This window comes from Protomyctophum parallelum, assembly GCF_964188405.1.
Source record: "Protomyctophum parallelum genome assembly, chromosome: 1".
NCBI classification, from domain to species: Eukaryota; Metazoa; Chordata; class Actinopteri; order Myctophiformes; family Myctophidae; genus Protomyctophum; species Protomyctophum parallelum.
The window spans coordinates 32477476-32504915 of NC_139697.1; the positions used below are offsets into that span (position 1 = coordinate 32477476).

A 27440-nucleotide genomic window follows, 5' to 3' on the forward strand; every position below is an offset into this window, starting at 1 on the left:
GCTTTGACATAATGCAATTTGATTGTCTAGACTCTAGCTGATCTTGGATCATTTTAAAGAGATTACGGTGGCGCCCTATGGAATAAGACCATACATCTCTATCTAATGCCCCCTGATACGTACTTACGTAGTCGTCTCAGGGTTTGGTATGACCTCTGGGAATGCATTATTGTTGTTATTATTAGTATTGTTATTGTTGCTGTTATTATTACAATGATTATTTAGATGGAGTAATAGTGAGGAAAGCAGTTATGACATCTCTGATAAATTAAATTTATTTCAGAAATATACAATTGATAGGCTTCTATCGGCTATCATGAGAAAAAAAACTAGCTTTGATGATGCATGCATGCCCCCGCGCGCGCGCGCACACACACACACACACACACACACACACACACACACACACACACACACACACACACAGTTTTCACACTCAGAGAGGGTATGAGTAAAATCTCACTCCCACATGCCACATTTCGAGGTTTCACAGGATCATCCAACTGTAAATGCATCCCCTTTAGCCGGCCCTGTGCGGGCCTCCCTGCCCACATCCTAAAGATTGGTTATGATTACTGGCTGCACTTTATATCGTAAGTGAATTTCTAAATGCTTGGAATGCTTAGCCATGTTAAATCAATATCACAAAGGAGGAGGGATGAACGTAAAGTAAATCCAGGAATTATTTTACTTAATGTATGAAAATCCCCCTGCCATAGACCACAAATAATCCCTCGTAGCTTTGGCATAGCAGGCAGAAAAAGAGAGAGAAAAAGAAAGGTGGTGGTGATGGTGTGTGTGTGTGTGGGGGGGGGGGGGGGGGGGGGGAGGGCACAGAGAGCGAGGAGACGAGATTGCAGGAAAAAAGAGCAAATAAGAGAGTGAGAGAGAACAGATGAAGACAAACGAGGAGTGACCGTGTAAAATGGGCAAAAGAATACAGGACAAAAGACTAGCCGGTTGCGTACGGTAAACACATCGGAGATGAGTGTGTGCAGTTAAGTGTGTTTCTGTGTGCCTTCGCTGTATGAAGTGCTTTTATCCCAGAGCATCTGAAGGCGTCGTGGGGAAATGAAAGGATTGTTAGTGGGTGTCACAGGAATACTGCTGAGATCTGTGGAGGAGAGCTAGTGAACGAGCAAGAGACGCTCAGCGGTGGAGGAGGTATCATGATCTGTTTGCCACGATACATAGGAAATGAACGGGAAGGCATGGATGGGGATGGACAGATTGAAGGGATAGTTCACAATTTTTGAACTTACGTTGTATGAAATACTTGCCATTAATATAGTCGTTGCAACTGTATTAATTGATTGCCCGAGTCCCGTGGTGGGAGTTCTGTTCTGCTTTTGCTGAAAATTAATTGGGGGCACTGGGGCCACGCATTAAAAGTGAATCCACAAAACTAGCGCCATTTGTATTGTTCTAAACTTTCGTTCAACTTTGACATGGAACTATTTTTTGGGCATAGTGATATGGACACAAAAAACATAGTTCTGTGTGATAGAGCGGTAAAAAATAAACGAAAATCGCACTATATGGTAGAAATAGGTCAACAATACAAAGTTTTGTGAATTAATATACTTTTAATGCGTGACCCAAGTGCCCCTCACAAAATGACCCGAACAACTTAATATTTCACAAACACCAGAGCGGAACTCCCACCACGGGACTCGGGCAATCAATTAATGCAGTTGCAACCACTATATTAATGGCAAGTATTTCATACAGCTTAAGTTAAAATTTCTGAACTATAGCAGGAGGGAGGAGTAGAGAGAGATGGACCAGGCAGAGAGACAAATTATGGGCACAGGATGGGACTTGTGATTAATGTAGAGAGACGGAGAGATGCAGAGCTTTTATTTATTTAATTTTTCTTTACACGTATGCTGTACATCTCTGTGTGATTGCATAAATGTCTGGAGCAGCGTGATTGGAGAGAGAAGAGGATGCTGATGAGAGAGAGAGAGAGAGAGAGAGAAGTAGCTGCGTCGGGCACCATCACTCGACACGCACGCAGACACGAGCACACACAAGCACGCACGCACACATTCACACACACACACACACACACACACACATTCACACACACGTGCACAGACACACACACACACACACACCCTCACGCACTCACTCACACACTCTCTCTACACACACACAAAAACACAGAATACACTACAAGTACGGGTTTGCACAGAGAGAGAGTGGTGCGCAAGGAAACAAATGGAAGCTAGGATACACCATAGCATGCAGTATTAATTGGATATGGTGGCTACAGTATAGTACAACAATGCATCAACTAGACTAGATAATTGATGCATTGTTGTACTATACTGTACAACAATGCATCTCTCTGTCTGTCTGTCTGTCTGTCTGTCTGTCTGTCTGTCTGTCTGTCTGTCTGTCTGTCTGTCTGTCTGTCTGTCTGTCTGTCTGTCTGTCTGTCTGTCTGTCTGTCTGTCTGTCTGTCTGTCTGTCTGTCTGTCTGTCTGTCTCTTTCTCACATACACACACACACACACACTGTACACTGTACACAGATTACGAGGCCACCCGCTGAGAGTGAAGATGACTGTGTCTGTCTTCTATTCTTGTGCGGCTTTCTTGTCGCGAATGCTCCGACCCGTCTTATGAGATTTGACAGAAGGCACTTTGAGAAACCACCCAGCTCAGCAGCAAGCAATAAAGATATCCGTCATGTGGAGCATAATAGTGGAAATGCACCAAGTTGGCTGCGTGAAATAGTCTATGCAGAGATCCATCACATGGGTGCGATAGAGCTGTGTCACAGCCAATCTGGTGGAAGGGTTTCTTGTATGAGGGACCCGTATGCCTGACACTCTTTCTCTGCTTTCTCTTTTCTCTTCACACAGGTTGCCAGTTTCACAGTCTTTACGACTTTACGACTCACAGAAAATGTGTTTTAGTTTGTGGAGTTTGGTTACCTGTAAACGTTGTTCCGGTTTTCAGCGACCACACTCCTTTCAATGTAAAAATTGCCAAGGCATCAGCTGTCTGCATTCCTTCCCCCTCTATCGAACTGTGGCCTGCAAGTGAAGACTTTTAAACCGTCTTCAAAGGTCTTTTCAGCGACCACACTCCTTTCAATGCAAAAATTGCCAAGACATCAGCTGTCTGCATTCCTTCCCCCTCTATCGAACTGTGGCCTGCAAGTGAAGACTTTTAAATCTTTCCGTTAATCTCTTACCCCCTCTCCCCACTTCCCTTTATATTCAACCTCTCGCTGCCCGTGTCCCCGTCCCCCTCCCAGGTGCAGGACGCAGTGCGCTGTCGAATGGGTGGGTGCAAAGATGACAGCGAGAACTCGCCGGACTCCTGCAAGAATGGACAGGTGCAGATCATGGTGAATAGTGTTCCATTTCATTAACCCATGAGCAACCCCTACCAACTAACAGCGACCAGTGGCGGATTTCCCCCCACAAACTTCAGCCCTCATGACAAGAATCGCAAACCTTGTGATTCCTTATCTCCTAAACTGCTCTGGCTTTGTAAAATTCCTTTAATTTAATTATTGTTCATTCAAGCAGGCCACATTTTCCATGCCATTTCCCATGCCTGTCTTTGTACCTCCTGGCGTGACATTAACTTTCCAACTCCCCATAAATGGTTGACGCTGGGCAATGACATAGTACTATAGTAGTTCAGATAATAGTTCAGAATACAGGCGATATATCAAGTTCCAAAAACAAAACTTTGACACCACAGTTGGCTGTGCTTCCTGCAGGCCCTAAAGTGTGTGAATTATGATGGGTAAAGGAACAAAGCTTTTATGTTTTAGCTGAGATTCTGTGCATTATCAGCAAAGCAGACAATGCAGCAGCACTTTTGTTTACCCTAAGCGGCTCTCATCTTTATTCAAAGCGTGTGCGCCCACGTAAGGTTATTTTGTTCCAAAACGCGGTTAATAGCGTGATAAATCATAGAGACTTGAACTGCCGTTCCAATGTCACCACGGTCACACTGCTGCGGTGAAAGCGACAGTTACTGCAACTCCCATCTCTCGATTCACTTTATTCTTCCAATAGACTCATTTACAGTAATGGCTATGGGCTACCCAATGCACCACTGAGGTTAAGGAGATTTAACATTGGAGCAATCGATCTGTGAGGGAAATTGTGAGGACACCATCTTTTTATTTGTATTACTTTTTCATTTTTTCACGGTTCATTTTGGTACTCAGCGGGGGAGCAAATCTAAGCCCACTTATTGAAAATGTGATATTTGTCAGATAAAGCCGGGATATTTATGAGCAATAGATGTTTATAGAACTCAGAGCTCTTCACCTTAATTGCCAAAGAGGTGTGAAAGTCTGGTGCGTAGGCAGATCGATCAAAAGGTCTTATAAAGATTATGACAAAACAACATGTAACAAACATGACAGATAACAACACGTCTTTGATAACAAGACTTTACAAGCATACTGTCATCTCTTCTATTCTCTCACATCTTCCTTCTCCTGCTTTCTCATATTGCCTTCGTCATCACTTCCGCTCCCATGCCATCAGAAGTGCCAAAACGTGAGCTACTGTGGCCAACAGTACGGCTCCCTACAGCGTTCTGGTGGGTCACCATGCTCCCTGGCGTGCCACCAACAGCCGCCGTGCCTACCCGTGTGCCGCCAGTCGCCCTGCCCGCAGGGGAGCCGCCAGGGCTGTTACCTCACTCTGCCCCACAGCAGCCACAGCCACAACCACAGCCTCAGCCACAGCCACAGCCATGGCTACACTCTCAACCTCGGGCGCGACCATAGCCTACTCCTGAACAATGTCCCCAACCACGCCCACGATCATAGCCACGTCCACAACCACATCGGCGGCCTACCAGTATGTCAGAACGGTGTACTGTAGTTGAGCAGATAGCTGTGGTGAATGTCTGTAGAATCCATAGTGGAATAATGAAGGTGCAATCTGTATAACAATGGTCTTGGTCACACAATTGAGACATGAATCACTTCTCATAAATCACCCATTGATTTTAGGGTACCGTAGGTTACATATTGCACCTTTAAAAACACTGTATACTGTAGGTAGAATATATTGTTGGCCGTTTAATGTGGGGCTACAGTACCGAGAGGGAGATTTCTTCCATATCCTTGTTTGTGCGTTTAGGAGAAAAAAAACAACCTTGTTTACTGTGCTACAGATGAATTTCGTACGTACAGGTTTTTCTCTCTTGAGAGTGTTTTCCCCTTCTCTTTCTGCTTTTCATACCACCTCCCCACTGCTTCCTTTTTCTCAACGACCATGGCGTGCCCAAACTGTCAAAAGTCTATGGTTTACTATCCAAACAAAGCCTTTTGTAAGTGTATCCCATGGAGGCCAGGAGGAGGCTCATGACAGAAGAGAGAGCACACACCGGCATAGCAATGAGTGTGGTTAGATTCATGCATGCTAGCTTTAATAATGCTTTTTTTAGAGCCTCGAAGTGTAACTTCTGCTCAACGTTTTTTAATCCAAACACCCTAATGAACACAGATGATCGCATAAACTAAAGTTCTGATGAGAGCAAATAAACAGATTTTTTTTTTGCATGAACCGTAAAATGACTTGAGCAGTATGAATTCAGCGAGGGTTCACATAAGGATGCTTCTGTTTGACTCAAGCTGAGTCATCAAAGCCATTGTTTTCTTCATGCCCGATTTCCCCCTGATGACCAATTTTAGTCAAGGGGACTGCAGCGTTTTGCTTCAAATAGCGCAGCAGATAATAGTATTGTTGAATAGGCATTTTTGTACCTGGCACATCTCCACAATACCTGCCATGCCTCTGTTAGACACTGTCGTTGGCTCTACCGAAACAAACTGAAATTATGCACCGTCCGAGGTAAAATGTCAGTCATGCATGTCGAGATTCTGAAACTGATTCAAAGTATGAAAGCAATCTTTGTTTTTAATTAGAGTTGAACGTATAGGGTCACGTTCCATCCGGCAAAGTCACCGTGAAAGAGGTGAAAACATATTTCTGGTGTAGAACCTGATCCCCTGAATAAGAATTGTTCCCCTCCATTGTCTATACTCTATATGATTGTCTTTTTTACTTAACTTACTTAACCTGCTGAGAAGTAATTTATGTAAGCTATGATATGATTTCTGCCTTCATTGATTGTCGGCAATGATTGGAGATTGACAGGATATGGGTAAAGAGAGTCAGGGAGTGACAAGCAGCAAAGGTCCACTGGGCTCGGGAATTGAACCCAGGACTACACGCCATATATCTGCGTATTGAGGCCCCACGTTAAACCTTTATTGACCACCAGTAGCGGCAACATCTGTAAGAATGAAACACGGAGGAATGATCAAATAAGAAGAATAAGACAATTGTAATACGAAATAAAGAATGAGTAAATGACTGAACCTATGTTCCTTATTGTACAATAAATGTACAGTAAACATGTGAATGAAGCATTCTATGTCCTCTACAGTGAATATATTAATGAATATGCATGTGGATATGTACAGAGTACAAACTATCAACAAAGAATATTAAGGAACTGGTATGTGTACAGACTATCAACAAAGAATATAAGAATGAACGTGTGCACAGCGAGTGTGAACAAATTAACATAATGGAAACCGATTATATGGAAATGGATAACATTCCTGACAAAAGGACAAATCAGATCATCAGCGTCATTGGCTGTGTTACTATACAGTATATTTATAAGGGCATAGATCGTATTAGTCTCCAGGCCTCTATACTGCTGCTAATCTGCCACTGCAGTGACTTTTATCAGACGAGTCACGCGAGCAGGCTTGATCGCGCGTGCACAAACAAGGGTTCACACTTACTCATTGGCCTTTCCGTCTCTTTCTATCTCTATTCTCAGACGGACTTTGAGAAGGATGTGGATTTGGCATGTCAGACGGGTAAGTCTCTCTCTCAATCTCTCTCTCTCAGTCTCTCTCTCTCTCTCTCTCTCTCTCTCTCTCCACGCCTCGCCTCTCTTGCCTTTTCTTTCTTTTCATCTATGCTCGTATCCATTTAAACATGGGATTAGAGTAGCAGAGTGGAAGCCGTGAGCTGTAACACTGCTCTGCTGCTGTGCATGTCAATGTGTTGGCCGGACCTATAGTATACTACCTCAGTCAGTCACACGGAATCTGCCCAATCAAAAGAGTATTTGGATGGCATGAGGCTGATTCAGCGTATTATCTGTGTGTGTGTGCGTGTGTGTGTGTGTGCGCGTGTCCGTGTACATGCATGCAGTATGTTTTTCTCTGGTTATCTTCAGTTTTTTGTCAAATTAACACAGAGCCACTCTTTCCCTCCACCCTTGCAGAGAGAGGACACCCATGTAAGTTTGTCACACACCTGACCTTCGCCACTCTGGTTTGGGCCGGTCATAAACTCTTATAACTCCTTGCTCAATAGCATCCTGTTGGCCTGTTGGATACAGATGTGAGGGGATAGGATGGGTTGAGCTGAACGCGCCACGTGCCTATCCAGTCCTTTCAGATCAGTTATAGCGCCAACAGAGTAGGGAAGCAGCGAAGGTGCTGTACTGTAGTTGTTGTGTTTAGTGACGGCCATTCCACGTAGTAGCACCCGCAACCTCTGCCCTAAAGGTGCTGTAAGTCATACTGTATTTTTGATTAAATTTTTCAAGTTAAAGCTCTATCTATATTCTGGTCACCCGTTCTCAAGCACTTTAATAAACAGAACATACATTTTCAGGTTGTGCCAATTTGATCTGATCGGGAGAGAAAACCCTTCACTTTTTTAATATCCGATTCTGTCTGCTATTTTTTGCTTAATCACTTCCAATTTACACGTTATGTATCCTGTAACCTAACCTGTATGAGTTATCGCTCCTGATTGGATGAAATGACCTGAACATGTATTTTTTTCTAAGAGCTGGAGAGAACAAGCACTCTCTAGCTGATTATTATCTGAATATAGAGCTATTATCACTTATTTGACCAAATACATATCACTTACTCCACCTTTACGCTTGATTTCTACCTCATATGGTGTGTTGCTCGCCGAAAATAACCGGTCTACAAACTCACGTCTTGCATCTGCTATGTTCGGCAAGCGACAACGTATGTATGAATTAAGCATTAGTGCCCAGTGCTCAGTCCCAATTACTGGCCAAGTGTGCACATTGACGAATCGACTTGTTTTGCATGAATACAGAAGTACGTGGCTGGCTTTAGAATGGAATTGGGCAGATTAAGTGAAGCCTTTTCCACTCCAATCACAGTCGATGACAGAGCATGATTTCAAGCATGAATTTATTGAAAGTTTGGTTGTTGATGGCAGATTTATGTAGCTGTTATACAGTAGCGTGTCAGCAGCATGTCAACTTCAAGTAGCTTTTTTTGTTTAGTTTTTTTATTGTAAACAAGGCTTAAAGGAGAATTTTGGAAATCCCTTTTCTTACTGTAACCTGATCCGACAATCAGTGGTAGTGGTAAAAAAAAAGAAAGAAAAAAGACCTATGTCTAGCGTGTCACAGCTCCAAGCGTGGAAGTGGTGTTCATCGGCAGTTTGCCTTTTACGGTAGCCCATTTGGGACAACACTCTGTGGAGAGTATTCCGACATTATGAAAGACAGAAAAAAGTATTGTCTAACGATCAAAATAAGCGATTTAGCGATAAATCAGTCAGAGCTGTGGTGCGCTCGGGCGTAATATTTCACATGTAACACTCGTTGTCGGATACAATAACATCAGATTAAGGTAAGAAAACACTAAATCCTGAATTCTCCTTTAAGAACCACGCATGGAAGCTTGAAGGAGTAGTTAGTTTCATGGTGTGATGCATTGTGACGTCAAGGCGCACGCACACACACACACACACACATGCACACACACACACACAGTATGGTACTGGCATGCTAGCACACAGCGATGATACTGCACTGCATGAGCTCACAGGGCAGGGAAATAATGTGTTTTGATGGTGACCAAGCTGTGAAGTGGACTTCAAGGTATTGTGGTGTCTTTCATGTGAAGCACGGTGCCCGTGACACTGTCCCCTTTTTCTCCCAGCTAATAAAAACCCTGGCTCAGCAGCATGTACTGAGATGGAGAGAGACTGTCACTTTGGGTCACAGTGTCAGGGATGAAACTCATCTCAGACTGCATAAATCATCTAAGCCCAAGATGAGAAATGGAAACTTAAGGTGCAACCTGTGTTATTTGGCCGTGGTGCCATCAACCACAGCTCACAGTTGGGTCTTGATCGAAGCCCCGTGGGTGACTTCGTAGCAGTGCATGCCCCGGTCTGGTGCATCTCTGCAACCCAGTCAATGAGATATATTGCATTTATTCATGGGTTATGTTGACTGTACTAGCTCCACAGATGTTCCTCCTTATTTTAAGGGAACTCACTTTGCTTTTATGACTACATTTCTCTCTCTCTCTCTTCCTTACCCATATTTTTCTGTTTGGTTGTCTTCCTTTTGGCATTATAATTTTATGCCCTGTCAAATTCTTCCTATATGCATTAATCATGAATTATTCTTTTTTATTTATGTTAATCATCTCTGTTTAATATGCTGCTTCTGTCTCTTGATGCTTCCTGTACCTTGCATGACTATTCTTTTCACACCGTTTTTGTCGTCCTCCATAACCATCTGTCTCCCTGCTATCCCATCTCATTTTGCTCTTCCATATTTCTTCTTTCCTACTTCTCTCTCTCTCTCCCGAGCCGGTTTCTGTTTTATCATGACCTTTCTATTATGCTTTAACATCCTTTCTTTATCCTCACTCATTAACTTCCCCCTTTGCTTCTGCCCTCACTAATGGCCCTATCTCCCAAAACTTTACCTCACTCCTACGTACGTCATACTCCTCCTCTCTCTCTCTCTCTCTCTCTCTCTCTCTCTCTCTCTCTCTGTCTCTCTCTCTCTCTCTCTCTCTCTCTCTCTCTCTCTCTCTCTCTCTCTCTCTCTCTCTCTCTGTGTCTCTCTCTCTCTCTCTCTCTCTCTCTCTTCTCTCTCTGTGTCTCTCCCCTCCCCACCGATCCCCACCACCACCCCACTTACAGTTATTTCAAGGAGGTCAACACCTGCAATCCAGCAACCATCACCGGCACCCTGTCCCGCATCTCCTCCTTGACGATGAGGACGACCTCAAGTTGGCCACCCACCAGGAGGCGGGAGTGGGACTCAACTTTAGCGCCCTCCCTGGGAATATCCCCCCTCCCAATCTTATTGTACAGGTATAGTGGTTTGAGATAACTTGCATTAAGTTAACTTAAGATCAGTTGTTTTTGTTGGAGCATCAGTCAGTCTCAGAATAAAACCAAAATACATATTGTCACTCTATAGATAGATATACTGTATAGGAGTGTACATAGGTTGAATTGTACAGTAATTGGTAACCTGCCATCTCTACAATTCAACCTACTGTACTATACTGTACACTAGGTTGGTAGATTATTGTAGGTTAGGTTGGTATAGTAAGTGTGTACAGTAGGATCTATGTGTATCATGGCACACATCTGTTTTTGCCAACTCAGAACACATTGCAGGACGCCTTGAGAGGATTACCTCTCAGACATGTCTAATGTATTGCAGCAGGTTATGTGTAAAGCAGAGATAGGAGACACACGGCCCACACGGGTAGAGAGAGATAGCTCTGGTGGGATTTGATGCAAGCTCTAGAGAAGCAACGGCGATTGGGCATTGGGCCAGCTTAGACGGCTTAACTGGCAGTGTTTAACTCTCCTCCTCATCTGTGTGTGTGTGTGTGTGTGTGTCCAAATACGACTTATTGACCCTTGCAGCTGTTTTGAGCGGTCACACAAACACATACAGGGTCAATGGGACGCGCACACACCAGGAAGGAAGGGAAATTACAACCCAGTACAGTACATAAAGAATACAAGTATAGTTGATTTTCTTCTTTCCCCACCAGGTTCCGCCACTGGGAGGCCTCAACGAGCTGAGCGACGCGGCGCTGAAGAAGGAGGTGGAGCAGCAGAGGCAGCAGCGCGGCGGGGGAGCGCCCGTCTACCTGTGCACCGAGAGCGGCCTGGGCTGGGCGCGGCCGCCCCCCACCGCGTCCAACTCGTCCCAGGACGGGAGCACGGGGAGCGGCGGCGCGGGAGGCGAAGGGGACTACATGGTCTTACCTCGTAGGACGGTCAGCCTCAAGCCCCCGACGCCCAACTCCCACTCGGGGGGATGCCTGGGCCTGGGACTCGGGGGCGAGGACAAGCCCCTCAACATCGCGGTGGACGACCCGCCCTTTCCGCCGCCGCCCTCCCCCCTGACGCTGCACCCGGCCGAGAGCGAGGCTTACCCGGCCGACTTTGTGCCGCCCGGCGGCGTGGGCGACCTCAACCACGCCATGAACCTCAACCGCTCGTACGGGACCATCAAAGCCGTGCCCCACGGGCACGGCCACATGATGGGGGGGCAGGGCGGACTCGTGCACACTCACGCCGGCCACATGCACGCCCACGGACACTCATTGCAGCTGAAGCCCGGCCAGAGGCCGTCGATGCGGCAGATTCTGACGGGCGGAAGCACGGCCGAAAGGACCAGGACCCTGCCGCGCAACCTGGGCAGCACCACCACCAACGCCAACACCAGCCTCTCAGCAGGATCCCTGGAGGTGGGTATCGGGACACAGAGGCATGGATGGAGGCAGGAGGCTTCCATTTTGGGTGGTCCTGTGTATCTCAGTCTAAGCGATGTGTGCAGGGGTGAACATGTTAGTTTGATTATTTATCACAGTCATGGTTTAGCACAGCAGTTGTATATAAAGAATAAAAGTTAACACTTGACCGAAAAGGTATGGACTTGAAGCCAAACCTTATTATGGCCATTTAAATTAGTTGTTGCATAGAAATACTGTCTGTTGAGAAGAAAAACTATTTTAGTCAAATTTTATTCAAATGTATTTTACAATATTGATTTTTAATAGAAAATAATTACAGTGACCTTGGATGCTAGATGTGTTAAATAGCTCAAGCTTGCTAATTTCTCCGAAACCAAGTCTAATCAAACATGGCACTTGCGGACCTTGCCCTCCAAATCTGAGTAGCATAATGTTAGAAAAACAAACAAATTAGCCAATGCTGTGCATGTGCTAACCTTTGCAAACACGACATAGCCATACATTGCATGCTAATGATGGTTTGAGAGGGCATAGTGCTGACGTTATTAATCTGACATTACCGTCTGGTTTTCATTGTGTTTTAATTCCGCTGCATAGTTATACATCAGCAAAATGAAGAGAGGTGATGGAGGGCAGTTGACGCAGGGAAGGGAAGAAGGGGAGAACAGGAACAATAGGAGTAAACTAGCTGGAGTCGCTGTGAGACGAAGCGTAGAGTCTGTTGGCACTGCCCACACAAACACACAAACAATAAACATCAGCCTTCAAGCAGGTTTAAACACTGCCACGGCGAAAGCATGCCTTTGTTTGCCTCAGAACAAATGTGACATAATGGAAACAATGGAGATAGGGATGCACCAGCAATGTTATTCTCAGCTAAGTGGTACTTAGTGGTTGTGTTTCACAGAGTAGTTATTTTCACAGTGATATGTATCTGCATGTCAGGTTACTCTGAGTGTGCACATGCATGAGGCTGTGTGTGTGTGTGTGTGTGTGTGTGTGTGTGTGTGTGTGTGTGTGTGTGTGTGTGTGTGTGTGTGTGTGTGTGTGTGTGTGTGTGTGTGTGTGTGTGTGTGTGTGTGTGTGTGTGTGTGTGTGTGTGTGTGTGTGTGTGTGTGTGTGTGTGTGTGTGTGTGTGTGTGTGCGTGTGTGTACAAGCTCTACAAGGTGGCACAACAGATGGACTGATATGTAGAGGATCAGAGGAAATACCCCGTGGCAAATGTTTTTTAACCCACCTTAATTACACATACTCCCTCTAACATACATGCCTTGCATACACACAACCAGACACATGCACAATGTTGCACATTGCACTGGGACATTCACAGAGCATGCACACACACACAGACACACAGATGCTGTCTGCATGTGGATTCCCCCCCCCCCCCCCCAAATGGCCTCTTGCTGACTCACAAAGTTGATTAAGGAAATGAGAATGACACTTCCACACAGAAAAGTGCAGATGTTTCATTTAGGGCTGAGGATATTGAGGACAAGTCATTAAAATGTCTGGATCATAAAATCTACAAGTACACCGTGAATATCAAAAATGTCCCCGGTGGAACCCTGTTGTGTATACTTAACCAAGCACTGCAATTTAGCTCTGAATGTGCTTGATTTGCATGTGCTTGCAGCTTGAAAAAGATCGTACCTCTGAGAAAGATATCGTCGCTGTTAGGTGTATGAGACTTGTATGTCCAAAAACAAGTTTATCTGTGTTCAGTGCAGATTTTATATTTGTCTTTAACATAGCACTGTCATATGAGCAAGTATCAAATACAGCATTAATTTATATATATTTTTTATGCTTGATTTGGAAGTGCTGTCAAAGCAGGGATAGTTTTTCTGCTATTAATAATGGGATAATAACCAGGCCTAATGAAGGAAAAGACAGATAATTTCAATGAGTATTTCACAACGTTTCACATTGTTTCATACCTTGACTAGAGCAGAGGTCCCTACACTTTCCATGCCAAGAACAGCCATAGCCTCAGGCTCCGGTCCCTTATTGCGAAATTACTTAACGAAAAAGAAAATAGTGAAGCTATAGCCAATCTACAAGCTCACATTGCATACATTGCGGTCTTGGAGATCTTTGAAGATTTGTTGTAGGCCATTGCTTTAGACCAGTAAACTTAATGTTACTACATTTTTACCTTATAAAATGTGCATGTGACTGCGGTCGTGACAAGCGTCGTGAGCGCCCTCCACATGTAATACATTACTATGCATGAATATTTCATGTGTGTACCACCAGGATTTTTTCCTTTCTCAGGTAAGGCTTCACTGTGGTAAGAAGAATGTAATGACTTGCAGCTTTTAGACAAGTTAGACAAGACAATAAATTAAAACCTGAACAGCCGTCACATCGCATCAACAGATACATGTGTTTGGACTATGTACTGTACAAAGTGTTTAACAAACTCTGAAGAGAGCAGCAGTCTCACAATATTTTCATTGAAGATGACTGCTTCTTTATTGTTATGTCTTATTTTAGTATAAGAGAGTATACAGTTTTGGATACTTGCAGCAGTAAGATCCACTGACGAAATTTGCAATTACAAGAACCTCAAACTAAAATGTTATTTATAAAGCACATTTAAAATGACCGTGGTCGACCAAAATGTCAAAAGACAAAACAATCAAAAACATTTCCCAAGTGAAATACAGGAAATAAGTGTTAGATAAACCAGTAGCAGTAAAAAACAGGATGCCACAGTACAGTGAAATCAAATACAATGATACAATGTCCAATATTTTACAAAATAGAAAGCATTAAAGAATAAAACAAGAACTGCCAAGGCTAACTGCCTCAGGTTAAAATGGTTAAATGTTAAAAGGTTACAATGTGGCTAGATGTTAGAATGGCCGCTATAGTATATCCACCGATACTGCCACAGAAGTTTGAAAGAAAGCCCTACATTCCAAATGCCCCCCGGTGTTCGGTTTTGCTCTATCGTGAATTTAATGGAATGTCTTTCTTTCTTTTTTAAGTCTCAAAAACTTCACAGGAAATGATGTGTACATTTCAGAACACAGTGTACGTGAGCCGGGAAAGTATTACTCCGCTCTAATTTTGGCTTATTCCACTTCAGCAATCTCATTACATTAAAAACAGTCTAAAGTTTTCCTTTTGGCATTTGCAAGAATGTCTCAACCATCCCACCCACCCCCTCCCCAGCCTCTTGTCTTTTGGCACAAAGAGAGAACAAGAAACATGCGCACGATGAGTATGATTGTGGGTTGTAGGCCTGTGTGTGTGTGTGTGTGTGTGTGTGTGTGTGTGTGTGTGTGTGTGTGTGTGTGTGTGTGTGTGTGTGTGTGTGTGTGATATAGTGGTTGATGCGTGGTCATTGATGCTGTGTTCTCTCCCCCTGCCCCCCTCCTCATCCAGAGGAAAAGAGTACGGTACTCTGAACTGGACTTTGAGGTAAGATCCCACGCCTCATGCTCTCCATCAGCCTGTCCTTCGCTTGCGTCTGCTTCCGCCCAGGACCGAGTAACACCTAGCGGAGGATGTAGTGTGTAGTGGCATCGCTCAAACCCTCACCCTCGCGCCTGTCTATACCTGCATTTAGAACACTTGTCTTGTTGCGTTGCTAGTTCTACACACTTGGCAGTAGTAGGCTATATGCTGTTTCTTCAACAGGATACCTTTAAAACCCTGCACTGGACAGATTCATATTTCACCCTATTTAACCACTTATTTTATACTTCATCAAACAATGTCGTACATCGGCCTTTTTTTTTATTTTGGCATTTTCTTGACAATTCCTTATATTATTGTCTTATAGGCTAAATGCTTTTCGCCTCTAATGACATGCCCAAAATAGGGACTCCAGGTTGTAAATCGTTTTAACTAACTCGTTAAAACAAAAGTGTAATCCTAATACAATGAACAATGGATTAGAATCACCCTGGGTGCTAGTTGACCAGTAGGGCGTCCCTGGGGTGCTAGTTGACCAGTGGGGGGTCCCTGGGGTGCTAGTTGACCAGTGGGGGGTCCCTGGGGTGCTAGTTGACCAGTGGGGGGTCCCTGGGGTGCTAGTTGACCAGTAGGGCGTCCCTGGGGTGCTAGTTGACCAGTGGGGGGTCCCTGGGGTGCTAGTCGACCAGTGGGGGGTCCCTGGGGTGCTAGTTGACCAGTGGGGGGGTCCCTGGGGTGCTAGTTGACCAGTGGGGGGTCCCTGGGGTGCTAGTTGACCAGTGGGGGGTCCCTGGGGTGCTAGTTGACCAGTAGGGCGTCCCTGGGGTGCTAGTTGACCAGTGGGGGGTCCCTGGGGTGCTAGTTGACCAGTGGGGGGGGGGTCCCTGGGGTGCTAGTTGACCAGTGGGGGGGGGTCCCTGGGGTGCTAGTTGACCAGTGGGGGGTCCCTGGGGTGCTAGTTGACCAGTGGGGGGTCCCTGGGGTGCTAGTTGACCAGTGGGGGGTCCCTGGGGTGCTAGTTGACCAGTGGGGGGGGGGGGGGGTCCCTGGGGTGCTAGTTGACCAGTGGGGGGGGTCCCTGGGGTGCTAGTTGACCAGTGGGGGGGGGGGTCCCTGGGGTGCTAGTTGACCAGTGGGGGGTCCCTGGGGTGCTAGTTGACCAGTGGGGGGTCCCTGGGGTGCTAGTTGACCAGTGGGGGGGTCCCCGGGGTGCTAGTTGACCAGTGGGGGGTCCCTGGGGTGCTAGTTGACCAGTGGGGGGTCCCTGGGGTGCTAGTTGACCAGTGGGGGGGGGGTCCCTGGGGTGCTAGTTGACCAGTGGGGGGTCCCTGGGGTGCTAGTTGACCAGTGGGGGGGGGGGTCCCTGGGGTGCTAGTTGACCAGTGGGGGGTGTCCGTGGGGTGCTAGTTGACCAGTGGGGGGTCCCTGGGGTGCTAGTTGACCAGTGGGGGGTCCCTGGGGTGCTAGATGACCAGTGGGGGGTGTCCCTGGGGTGCTAGTTGACCAGTGGGGGGTCCCTGGGGTGCTAGTTGACCAGTGGGGCGTCCCTGCCGTGCTAGTTGACCAGTGGGGGGTCCCTGGGGTGCTAGTTGACCAGTGGGGCGTCCCTGGGGTGCTAGTTGACCAGTGGGGGGTCCCTGGGGTGCTAGTTGACCAGTGGGGCGTCCCTGGGGTGCTAGTTGACCAGTGGGGCGTCCCTGGGGTGCTAGTTGACCAGTGGGGCGTCCCTGGGGTGCTAGTTGACCAGTGGGGGGTCCCTGGGGTGCTAGTTGACCAGTGGGGGGTCCCTGCCGTGCTAGTTGACCAGTGGGCGCGTCCCTGCCGTGCTAGTTGACCAGTGGGGGGTCCCTGGGGTGCTAGTTGACCAGTGGGGGGTCCCTGGGGTGCTAGTTGACCAGTGGGGGGTCCCTGGGGTGCTAGTTGACCAGTGGGGGGTCCCTGGGGTGCTAGTTGACCAGTGGGGGGTCCCTGCCGTGCTAGTTGACCAGTGGGGGGTCCCTGGGATGCTAGTTGACCAGTGGGGGGTCCCTGGGGTGCTAGTTGACCAGTGGGGGGTCCCTGCCGTGCTAGTTGACCAGTGGGGGGTCCCTGGGATGCTAGTTGACCAGTGGGGGGTCCCTGGGGTGCTAGTTGACCAGTGGGGGGTCCCTGGGGTGCTAGTTGACCAGTGGGGGGGTCCCCGGGGTGCTAGTTGACCAGTAGGGGTGTCCCTCGGGTGCTAGTTGAAGAAACACCTAAGTAGATTGCTCAGTCTGAATAAATGATAGTAACTTGACTATGAGTTGACAATGTTGTGGCTATTTTTATTGGTTGGCTGGTCATACTGTGAATGTGCTGGAGCAACATGCTGTAGGTTGTACGTGTGTGTTTATGTTGGGCCTGTTCTCCATAGAATGACCTGGATACCCTATGAATGTCCAGTCCTCCAGTCTTGAGCGATACTCCTTTTTACACATTATGACCAAACACTGCCCTTTGCATTGCTTGCATTGACGACTATTGGGTTTCAGCTATTGTGAAGATTGGACATTCATTTTCCACTTTGGTAGAGTGTGTGTGTGTGTGTGTGTGTGTGTGTGTGTGTGTGTGTGTGTGCACGCGTGCACGGTTGGTTTTGAGCTTCTAACTCTGATGATGGCTTATCTTCCAATTGAATCCTTTTCTTTGATCTAATCTATAGCTGGTAGTAGTGCTGCTGCTGCCTGAATTTTAAGGAATAAAGTTTTCACTTGTCCCGACACACATGCATCTTTATCGAGAGGAAAAAAGGTGAAAGAATGGCACAACATAAAATAAAATTAAAACAGTCTGAAACAGATAATAACACTCCAAGAAGAAAAAGGCAGACAAAATAAATAAGGAAATAATACAGTGTGTGAAAGGCAAACCTAAGAGATGAGAGTGCCCACTCTGAAGTAATTGGAGCCAGTACTAAGCGAGCGCCAGTCCTGCCGGTGAGTCTTTGAGAGCTGGCATCTGGCCCTCATGTCGCTTTCAACCTAGTGAGCTGCTTTGACGATTAGCCGCTGGCGAGGAGCTAAAGCAGTGGCCATTAGTGCCGAGAGACAGCAGCCATGGCATGCAGTTTGCTGTCAGAGACTTCTACTGCGAAGAGCGGAGTAAGCTGCCTCCCACAATGACGCTCAGAACATGCGGAAGGCACTTTAATTGAATGTGTGCTTGCTTGTACTAATTGCAACGCAATAGTTAAATTCCCAGTTTAGTTTAGTTTTTTTTTTGTCTGGCTTGCAACTGCTGGGCAAACCCTGTTTGTGGGTTTCACCAAATTCTCGCACAATTGACTCCGCCACAGGACTCAAAGTTGCCAAATTCCCAAAGGCTGAGGAAGTGGATAATTTGTGAGCCCACACCAGCTATCGATCGCGCTGTCGCCCTTCCCATCTAACCTCCCTTCATGGCTGGCATCGCTGCAGTTCCCTTGGCCTCGTCCCCCATTCCACACCCCCTGCTGCCCCTATTGCCCCCCCCCAACCCCCCTTTACTTTTACCTTTTTTTTTTTTTTTTTTTCTATTCTGTTCATTTTTTGTCCTGTCCCTTCCTTTCCCTTCCAGAAAGTGATGCACACTCGCAAAAGACATTCTGAGTTGTACCATGAGCTCAACCACTCCTCCAAGTTCCACACCATAGACAGGTATAGCAGGGACCCAGCCATGTCCACATTCAAGGTAAGACCCTCGCCCCGAGGCACAGTTTGGGAACCCCCTGCATCCATGCAAACGCCCTAGGGCTGCAACTATCCATTTTATTAGTGATTATTATATCGATTACTTTTTCAATGAATCAAATAATCTAGAAGGGTGTTTTTCTTTTTAAATATTCGTTATATCAACAAATCGACGTGACTTTTTTTTCAAATCCAGTCTTTTTTTTGATAATTTACTAAATCGATTAACCACTGAAACCCTATTTTTGAGGGGCGCTAGCCCCTTCTATGACCAGGCTTGTGGGCCTGTGTGTACCCCATAGAGATGATTTGATTGGCTGAGGGCTTACAAAGTGAGGATAAAAAGTGAGGACGCCAAAAGTGATTGGCCGAAATGTGATGATGTGCTGTATGCTGATTAGAGCGAAAAAAGATAAGGTCCAGCCGCTGAACTAAGCTCCAAAGCTTAAAATATGTATTAAGGAATTCCTTACACCATGGAGGACATGACATTTCGAGCCTCACGGCTCTTCATCAGATATAAGAGCGCCCCTCACTTCACACGAGTGTGATTTGTTTAATAGAAACCATAGCTGATCTACAAGGTGCTTACAACACAACACGATGTGTTGTTTTGTGTTTTATTTTAGAAAATCGATGATTTTATTCAAATCAAAAGAAATGTTATAATCGATTAAATCAATTTGTTCGATTAACCGTTGCACCCCTGCACCTCACCCCACGTTAACACAATTCACCCCCCAACTCCCTGTACTCCTTACCACCGCAGCACTAAAGAATGTAATGAAAAGCACTGACCCCTGCACAGAACAAAAGGATGGTACTGTTAGGGCGCTTTCACACCGGACATGTTTGGTTCGTTTAAAACGAACCATGGTCCGCTTACCCCTTTGGTTCGGTTGGTGTGAACGTGCATACGAACTCTGGTGCGGATCAAAGAAACGAACCATGGTCCGCTAAAAAAGGCCGAACTCGGTTCGCTTCCAAACGAACCACGGTGCGGTTCGTTACTGGTGTGAATGCATTCGGACTTTATAGAGGACCAAATACAGGACGATAGGCAAAATAGCCGTCGGGCGTCGGCAGTTGTGAGGCTGCATTAATAATTATAGTTATAAAAGCATGTATTTTTTTACGGGGATCATATGACAGCTGACAGTCTGATTTTAATAGTAGACGCATACAGTATATGTCGAGGCGCAGCGCAGCATACGAGGTTCACATGCGCAAAATGTACAAGTTATCGACATGGAATGGTGCACGGTATGGCACACGATGTTAGCTTGTAGATCTGTTTATTTTAATCATGCGCCGGCCGCCGCCACGCATGCGAATCTGCGATGCATGAGTCTTCATGCGAGTTTCTCTTTCAACTCGTGTCCCCTCCTTTTTTTGTGTGTGTGTGTGTGTGTGTGTGTGTGTGTGTGTGTGTGTGTGTGTGTGTGTGTGTGTGTGTGTGTGTGTGTGTGTGTGTGTGTGTGTGTGTGTGTGTGTGTGTGTGTGTGGGCGCGTGGGCGCGCACGCACATGAGGGGACTGGGGGAGAGACCCATATATTTATATGGGAGAGACGCAGAGACAGAGAAATATTTAAAATCATCCATGTCGCGCAGGCCGCAGGTATCGAGAAAAAGCCAATGTTAAATAAGCTATACACATGTGGTCCCAAATGATTAATTGATTACATCACTATAGCAAAAGACGTAAAACTAGGTCAACTCAATTAGCTGCAGCGGAGCTGTTCTGACTTGAAGCTCAATAACCAACTGACCAAACCATAAGATGACATGGAAATGCCCGCCGCGGCGCCGATTTGATGCGCAGAAATAACATGGGTGAAGGTGCACACATGGAAGAAAAGTCCTTTTTATCGGGGATACCTTGTTGTAGGCTATACGTCTCCGTGAATTTATGCATCAGCATTCAGCAGCAAGCACATTATTGTTCAAACACCTGCTCCTCTGTTCATCTGTTGCTCTTATTTGGCTAATAAAATAATTAATAAGAATGAATGCAATAGCAAGTTGTTGCTGCCTGTCATGTTGCTGTTCTCTTCTCTCTCTGTGTGACTGAAGGTTGCCCCTGCAAAAATTGTAGACAGTGATTTCCCCTCATGTTCTTTCCCCCCCCACTATTTGGTTCGCTTAACATGTCCACGTGTCATTTGTTTACATATTTGGTACGCTTTACAAAGTCCAGTGTGAACACCAAACGGACCAAAATCAAAATGCAAATATTTGGTCCTTGGTCCTTGATCCGGACCTTCTAAGCGAACTTTGGGTGTGAAAGCGCCCTTAGTGTATGTGCTAATCACTGCTTAGTCTCAACACCACAATAACTGTCTGAGTGCATTGCAGGTCTTTACATTCATCATAATTATGAGCAAAAGTCATTTGCAAAACAGGTTATATTTGAATGCCCTTCTATTCATAATTCAGCTAAATTAATGGGCGAGGAAATGTGAATTGTTTGCCCTGACAAAGGAACTAGGGAACTCATGTGCTTTGCAAATGTATGCGTTTTCACTTGTGGTTTGATCAATTCACTGTGGACAAAATAACAATAACTATACCTCATAAATATAATCCTTATGAACATATTCCATTAGAGATTTTTTTAGATCTCTTGAATGCATCCTGTAATTGCCCAGAATTCACTCGGTGCCCTTATCTGGCTGGTGCCGTATTAAGTACCTGTCAACATCAATTGGCCACAAGAGCTTTTATTTGATGGCTAATCAATCATGCCTGAATTTAGACATTCTTTAATTTAGGCTTCCTAACCTTATGTCTCACCCTCGCCTACAAAATGACCTTATCAAACTGTAGCATACTCAACATGTGTTTCCATCTATGCTTTGTCTGCATCTGTTTGTATTTGTTTTGTTTGTTTGATTTTGTGTGTGTGGGTGTGTGTGTTTGATTTTGTGTGTGCGCACGTGCCCGCCTACGATTATTGAGACAGAGGAGCGTCTATGAATCATTAATGCACCATTAGCAGCCAACGACAGAGTCCCCGTTTTCTCGGCACTGACCTTGAGAGAGCTGATTTCATTAAGATTGGAATGTGCACGCGCCGTCGGTCGCGCGCTCCTGCACACCTCATCTTTCGGACCCGTGGTGCATGGAGCCGTGAAGTGTTAGTCAGCCTTTCGCCTGGCCTCAGCAGCACACTGGTTCACACCCAGTTTACACCTTAACACAAGAGGACAGGCCAGCCTGACATCTCATATCATATCGGTCGGGCAGAGACATCACATTGTATGTCCATATTTCAAATATTTCTCTAAATTTTTTGGTCACATGTAGAGAAATTAGGTAATTTACAAGTTCACAACGTGCCATGTCATGACACATTGTGACCTTTTTCATCTGCTATTTTTGCAATTTTTCAAAAGAAAAAATAGCAAAAAAGTGGTTCAGTGCATCTCAGTTTTACAAATCGAGTTGTGTTAATACTTTTCATTGGTTTAATATATTATATTGAACATAATTATTATACATTATATTCTATTGAATTATATTGAATATATTATATTATATTGAACCAATGAAAAGTATTAAGACTCAATAATGACTATAGTGTCTAAATAACAACTACATTGGATCCATTGGAACACAGGTTCTTTAAGTAGCCATTTTGGACATACAAGGTTTCCACCTTACAGAGGCAATATCCCCCATGACTAGAGCCCGACTGATGGCAGATGTTTGGGTCCATTGCTGATCCTGGCGAGTCGACCGTGCAGTGTTTTAGACCAACGGTGCAACATTTTTTAATCAATTACAAAAACTTTGATTTGATTAAAGATATTTGAGAACATTTAACAAAAGAAAATTAATAGAAATGGATACATAACTTTTTTTTAATGAAAAATAAACAAACTTTGTTTTATTTAACCAAAAAAAAAAAGAAAGAAAATCTAATTCCATATTCCATTCCCTATGCCAGGCCGTTTAGCCTTTTCCTTCGTTCTTTATTTGCTAAAATGTCGCGTTAAAGATTTTCAGGAGCTTTTCCCGACTCCCATTCATTCATCTCTGCCAAGCAAATGTTTTCTCTAAGCGGAGAGAGAAATGGCGGACCGCCGGCGAGGCACGCGCCATATATTAGAGGCAGCCATCCTCGACGGGCCGTGCCACAGCACACAAATCTGCCCCGGAGCGAGCTCAGGGGTTGCTTTTAGATTAATGCAAAATAATCTGAAGGTCAAATACAAATGAATTACTTGTATTCAGGAGGCAGTTGTTGTGAGCATTGGCAGAGAAAGAAAAGCATTCTCGAGTTGAAAGAGACATGTGGGCCTTTCCCAGCATTTGATACCGACCACATTTACAATGTTTGTGCCTCCCTAAATGTGCTCAGAACAGCAAGGGAGCACCTGCTTTACACACCTTTAATGGATCTATGACGAATAAATTGGAGATTACACACACACACACACACACACACACATTCTGAGAGACAGGACGTCTGTACAGTAGGACAAGCTAGACATTCATAAAGGGCAGCACCTTAATGGCTCGCTCCCCTGGATCCATTATGCTAAAAGTGAGTCGAGTGAATAATTATACTGATAATGCTATTAGTGTCAGGCCTTTGACAGGCCCCAGCTTGAGTTCGGCTCGTCTGCTGTCAACATCTCAATTTCGAGAGTCATCCCAGACACCGAACTGCTGACTATAGAGCAATTATGGAGATAGGCACACACGCGTTTGCGTGCGTGTGTTTGTGTGCGTGCGTGTGTGAGTATGTGTTGGTATGCATGTACATACATACATAAGTGTGTGCCCTACTGTACGTCCCTGTGTCCACAATGGCTTCATGTCTCTGTATCTGTGTGTTTGTGTGCTACAGTCAAAGTTAATTTTACTGTGAAAGAACTCTGAAAGGGTACAAATGTAAGTATAATTTGCACCCTTTCAGAGTTAAATGAACACTGCATATTTTACAGTGAACCTCACAGCGGGTTGTCCTGCCTCTGTCAAAACTGATGAGCTCAGTTCAGGAGATTGTAATTACTGCCGGAGTAATTATATTAATGCCCTGTAATAACTTTAACAACCTTCCTTACAAATCTCCTTCCTGCCGTACGACAGACAAGGTGCGAACATCCGTCTGTGCGTTGCGATGAAGATCGATATGCTTAAAGTCATGCAGCCAAAATGACCTATAAGTAAAATGTTCGCAGCACCAAGTGATCATTTACCTCGAGCAGCTACCTAAAAAAACTCACACAATAACCCTCCACTGATGTTTGCAGGGTTCACCCCTCCCCCCCCCCCCCCCCCCCCCCCGTCAAAAAGTGCCTGACTTCCATTTACACCTACATCCGTAACACCTTGAACCTGTTGCCCACCTCTAATGATCACGGCTGGTGTTCGCACCCCGCAGGTCCCACCTCGCCCTCCACCAAGACAAAACTCAGCGCCGTCGCTAACTCACACAGTGGCCCTCGTTTACAAAGAAAGTCAAAGTAAGCATGCTAAGCCACATAAACCGGGTGCATGGGTTTGGTCCTACAGTCCTACAGTCATGAGTCCACCCTATCCAAAACCCAACCCTAATTCTAACCTCACAGGAAGCCACGGGTTAGTTTCCCCCTGCCACGGGTTAGTTTTAACCGGCAGCGCATGTCGGGAGCGAAGGTGTTGTGGAACTAATGTCTGTCGGACTGTTAGTACCGTATGTGTAACAAACGTATGCACCCCGCATAAACCGATGTATAAAGACCCTTTAAATTGCCATAACATTAGGATTGACGTTCTCCAGGATTACCTCGTAGTTTGCCTCTGTATGTAACTGTAGTAGCGTGAATTATCATACCACAATATGTATCTGACTCCTGACTGTATTTGACACTATAGTTGGTACAAATTACTAATTTAATGTATTTAACTTGTATAGTTAAAAACATTACGTCATAGTTTAAGTGATCTATTTTCTTTACTCCTCTTACATACTGTACAGTGCATACTGGCAAACTATGTCCATATCCCATGTGGTTCATCAATCAGTACTGTGAATTTTGCAAAGCCAAATGAGTAGATTAGTGGTGTGGTGGTGTGAGTGACAGTCTATGTCACTCTCCCTTGTGCACCTGTATAGTATATCCCATTATGCTACTGCCCTGTCCTCAGTCAAATCCCATACAAATTCATTTGGGAACTTCATCAGCTTCTACTCAAATACGAGTAAATTGACTCTTCTGATATCTAACATTTCATTAATGGAATTGTGTGGTGGGTTGATACAGGACCGGGTGTCTCCTATGGTATGACCATGGGAGTTTGGGCTTTTGTTTGCGTTTTTGTCGTAGTTTACTTTTAGTGCCCATTTCAGCTCTGTGACAGTGTGTCCATTTCAGTGCCTGATTTAAATATGACCTTAAAACCATACAATGAAAGAAAACAAGTTCTAAATCACTCTATTAAAAACAATGACCCATCCAAACAGGTTTATAATCACCTCATAAACTGTTATACTCAGTTCATAAAACAGCTCGTTAAAAAAGCTGGCACTTAAAAGGACTAAACACAATGCACTCTGTGCGAGTGCAGAGGAGATACTCTCTTCAGGGCATTGGTGGGGCAGCTGCCTCAGGATTATGGGTCAGGAAAAGAGTTTGAACTGTTGCTTCTCTCGAAAGGTAGGATCTTTGTGTCATTCACGGAGGAGATGAGTGGATATCGGAAAATGGCAGACACAACACACACACACACACACACACACACACACACACACAAACAATTGACTTTCACAAGTGTGGCGGGCTTAGATTGGTGTTGGGCTTTCCTCCACATGTCCAACCTCGGACTCCGCCCTCCTCAATCACCATCGTTCTTTTTTTCTCAATTTCTCCTCCTCTCTCTCTCTCTCTCTCTCTCTCTCTCTGTTCTATCACTTTATCTATTTCTCACTTGTTTCCGCACTGATTCGCTTCCAGGCACTTCGATTTTTCTCCTCCATTCAGTCATTTGTGCCCCTCTATATCCGTCTATGCTGTCAGCAGCTGTCTTTCTCTGTTGCCCACTTGGTGCTTTGTAGTGGCCAGAGCTCTCAGCTTCCCCTCGTGGGTTGGCAGTTCACCTCGAAGTGATGACTCTGTGCTTGCCTGAATGGGACTCACCGTGGCAGGGCACACATGGCTGCAAATGGTTGGGGCCCATATTAAATCTGCTGCCCCATAATGGAAGACAGTGTACAAATGACGCCAACGTGGGCTTGCTCAGGCAGAAAGACAAAGCTGTCTGCCGGCTGCAGTATGCACTGCGCAGATGTTTAGATTCTCTGTCTTTGTCTCTGTCCCCCTGGGGTGACGATGTCTTTACTTTGCTCAGTGCAATTCCCTATAATGGTTCAGAAGGTGAATGCACAACTGCAGCACCCATGCAATGGTATTTTGACACACTTCATGTTCTAAGTTGGGCTTCTTTGTGTGTGTGCGTGCGTGCATACGTACGTGCATGTGGGTGTGTGCGCGTGCGTGAGTGCATACTGCCATAACTAGTGCAAATTTCAGCTCTCAAATGGAATGCAATTTTGCCAAGTTGTCTACTGCATTGTTGATTAAATGAAGCATGCATGAAAGTGGATCAGAGAGCAAGACAAATTAGTCATTTGTTGTAATTTTACCCATACTTGATCAGAGAGACAGCAAGTACAGTATATTATTCTTGTTACTGTAGTTTTAGTCTTAGTGTTGTTGTTGGTTATTTATTATTATTATTATTAGTAGTAGTAGTAGTAGTTGTAGTTGTAGTTGTAGTTGTATTAGTATTAATACATTCAATGCATGGCTTGAAGCATTTGTTTAACTCCAGGATGGAATCCCAGGGCCAGTCCATATATTATCTGTCATGTAATATTATCATGTAATTTTTACATCAGTCTGCCTAATAACAATGGAGGCCATACTGAGGCTACATCCACAGCTAAAAAGGGTAATTCTTCAGGGTTTTATTTATCAGTCTGCCCCATCCACAGCTAAAGAAGGTAATGGGTCGCACACAGAGTGGCAAGAGTGAGTTTGGGTTATCCAGCCTTCGTCAGCACTGATGAAGGCTGGATAGCCGAAACGCTTGTTCTTGTGATTACGTGTTCATGTTCATTACCTGTTATAAATGTTATTGATCTAAGAGGAGAGAGAAGTCAGAGTGCGGTGGTAACAAAAAAGGTTATACATCATTACATCCACAGTTCCACACTAATATGTTTTCATTTTAAAATGCATAACTTTGAATGAGACATCAGAAAACACTGCTGACCCCATTTTAGGTATTAATCTGGGTGGGTGGAAATGGATACTGAATACCCCCATTCTTCTTGATTGGGTCTTATCGGTCATGACGTGTCCTTTTCGGATTCATCATGTCCCGACGTGCTTCTTGCTACAATCAAAAATAATTTCTGCCTAAGTTAATTTGTTGACTTAAAATGACTTATATTAGGCAGAAAGGGATTTCTGAATATAACGAGCATTCTGAGGTCGAGGACCCAATCAAGCAGCAGGTGATAGGAGAGTAGAATTAGGCAGAAATGTAAATTTGGCCAAATAATTACTACTAACAAGAATTTTACTAACAAAAATTGAACTATTATTTCCCAAAAAATGCTGTTCTTCCTCCCTAGACTTTTCTGCAACTAAGCACTAGTATGTGCATAACCAGTGTACTGTACGTCAATGTGTGATCTGTGCTTTCATGCATCTACATATGGACAGAGATTATATC

At 45.1% G+C, this 27440-nt stretch overlaps 1 protein-coding gene across 1 annotated transcript in view; it reads left to right on the forward strand.

Annotated features, from left to right (window-relative positions):
* Positions 1-27440, forward strand: part of adgrb2 (adhesion G protein-coupled receptor B2) — a 347282-nt gene that overhangs the window by 310368 nt on the left and 9474 nt on the right. Inside the window, 8 exon segments of the mRNA XM_083768103.1 lie at positions 3272-3364; positions 6847-6886; positions 7300-7318; positions 10014-10077; positions 10080-10187; positions 10886-11587; positions 14991-15026; positions 18597-18710. Of these exon segments, the coding sequence (XP_083624229.1) occupies positions 3272-3364; positions 6847-6886; positions 7300-7318; positions 10014-10077; positions 10080-10187; positions 10886-11587; positions 14991-15026; positions 18597-18710 (1176 nt within the window).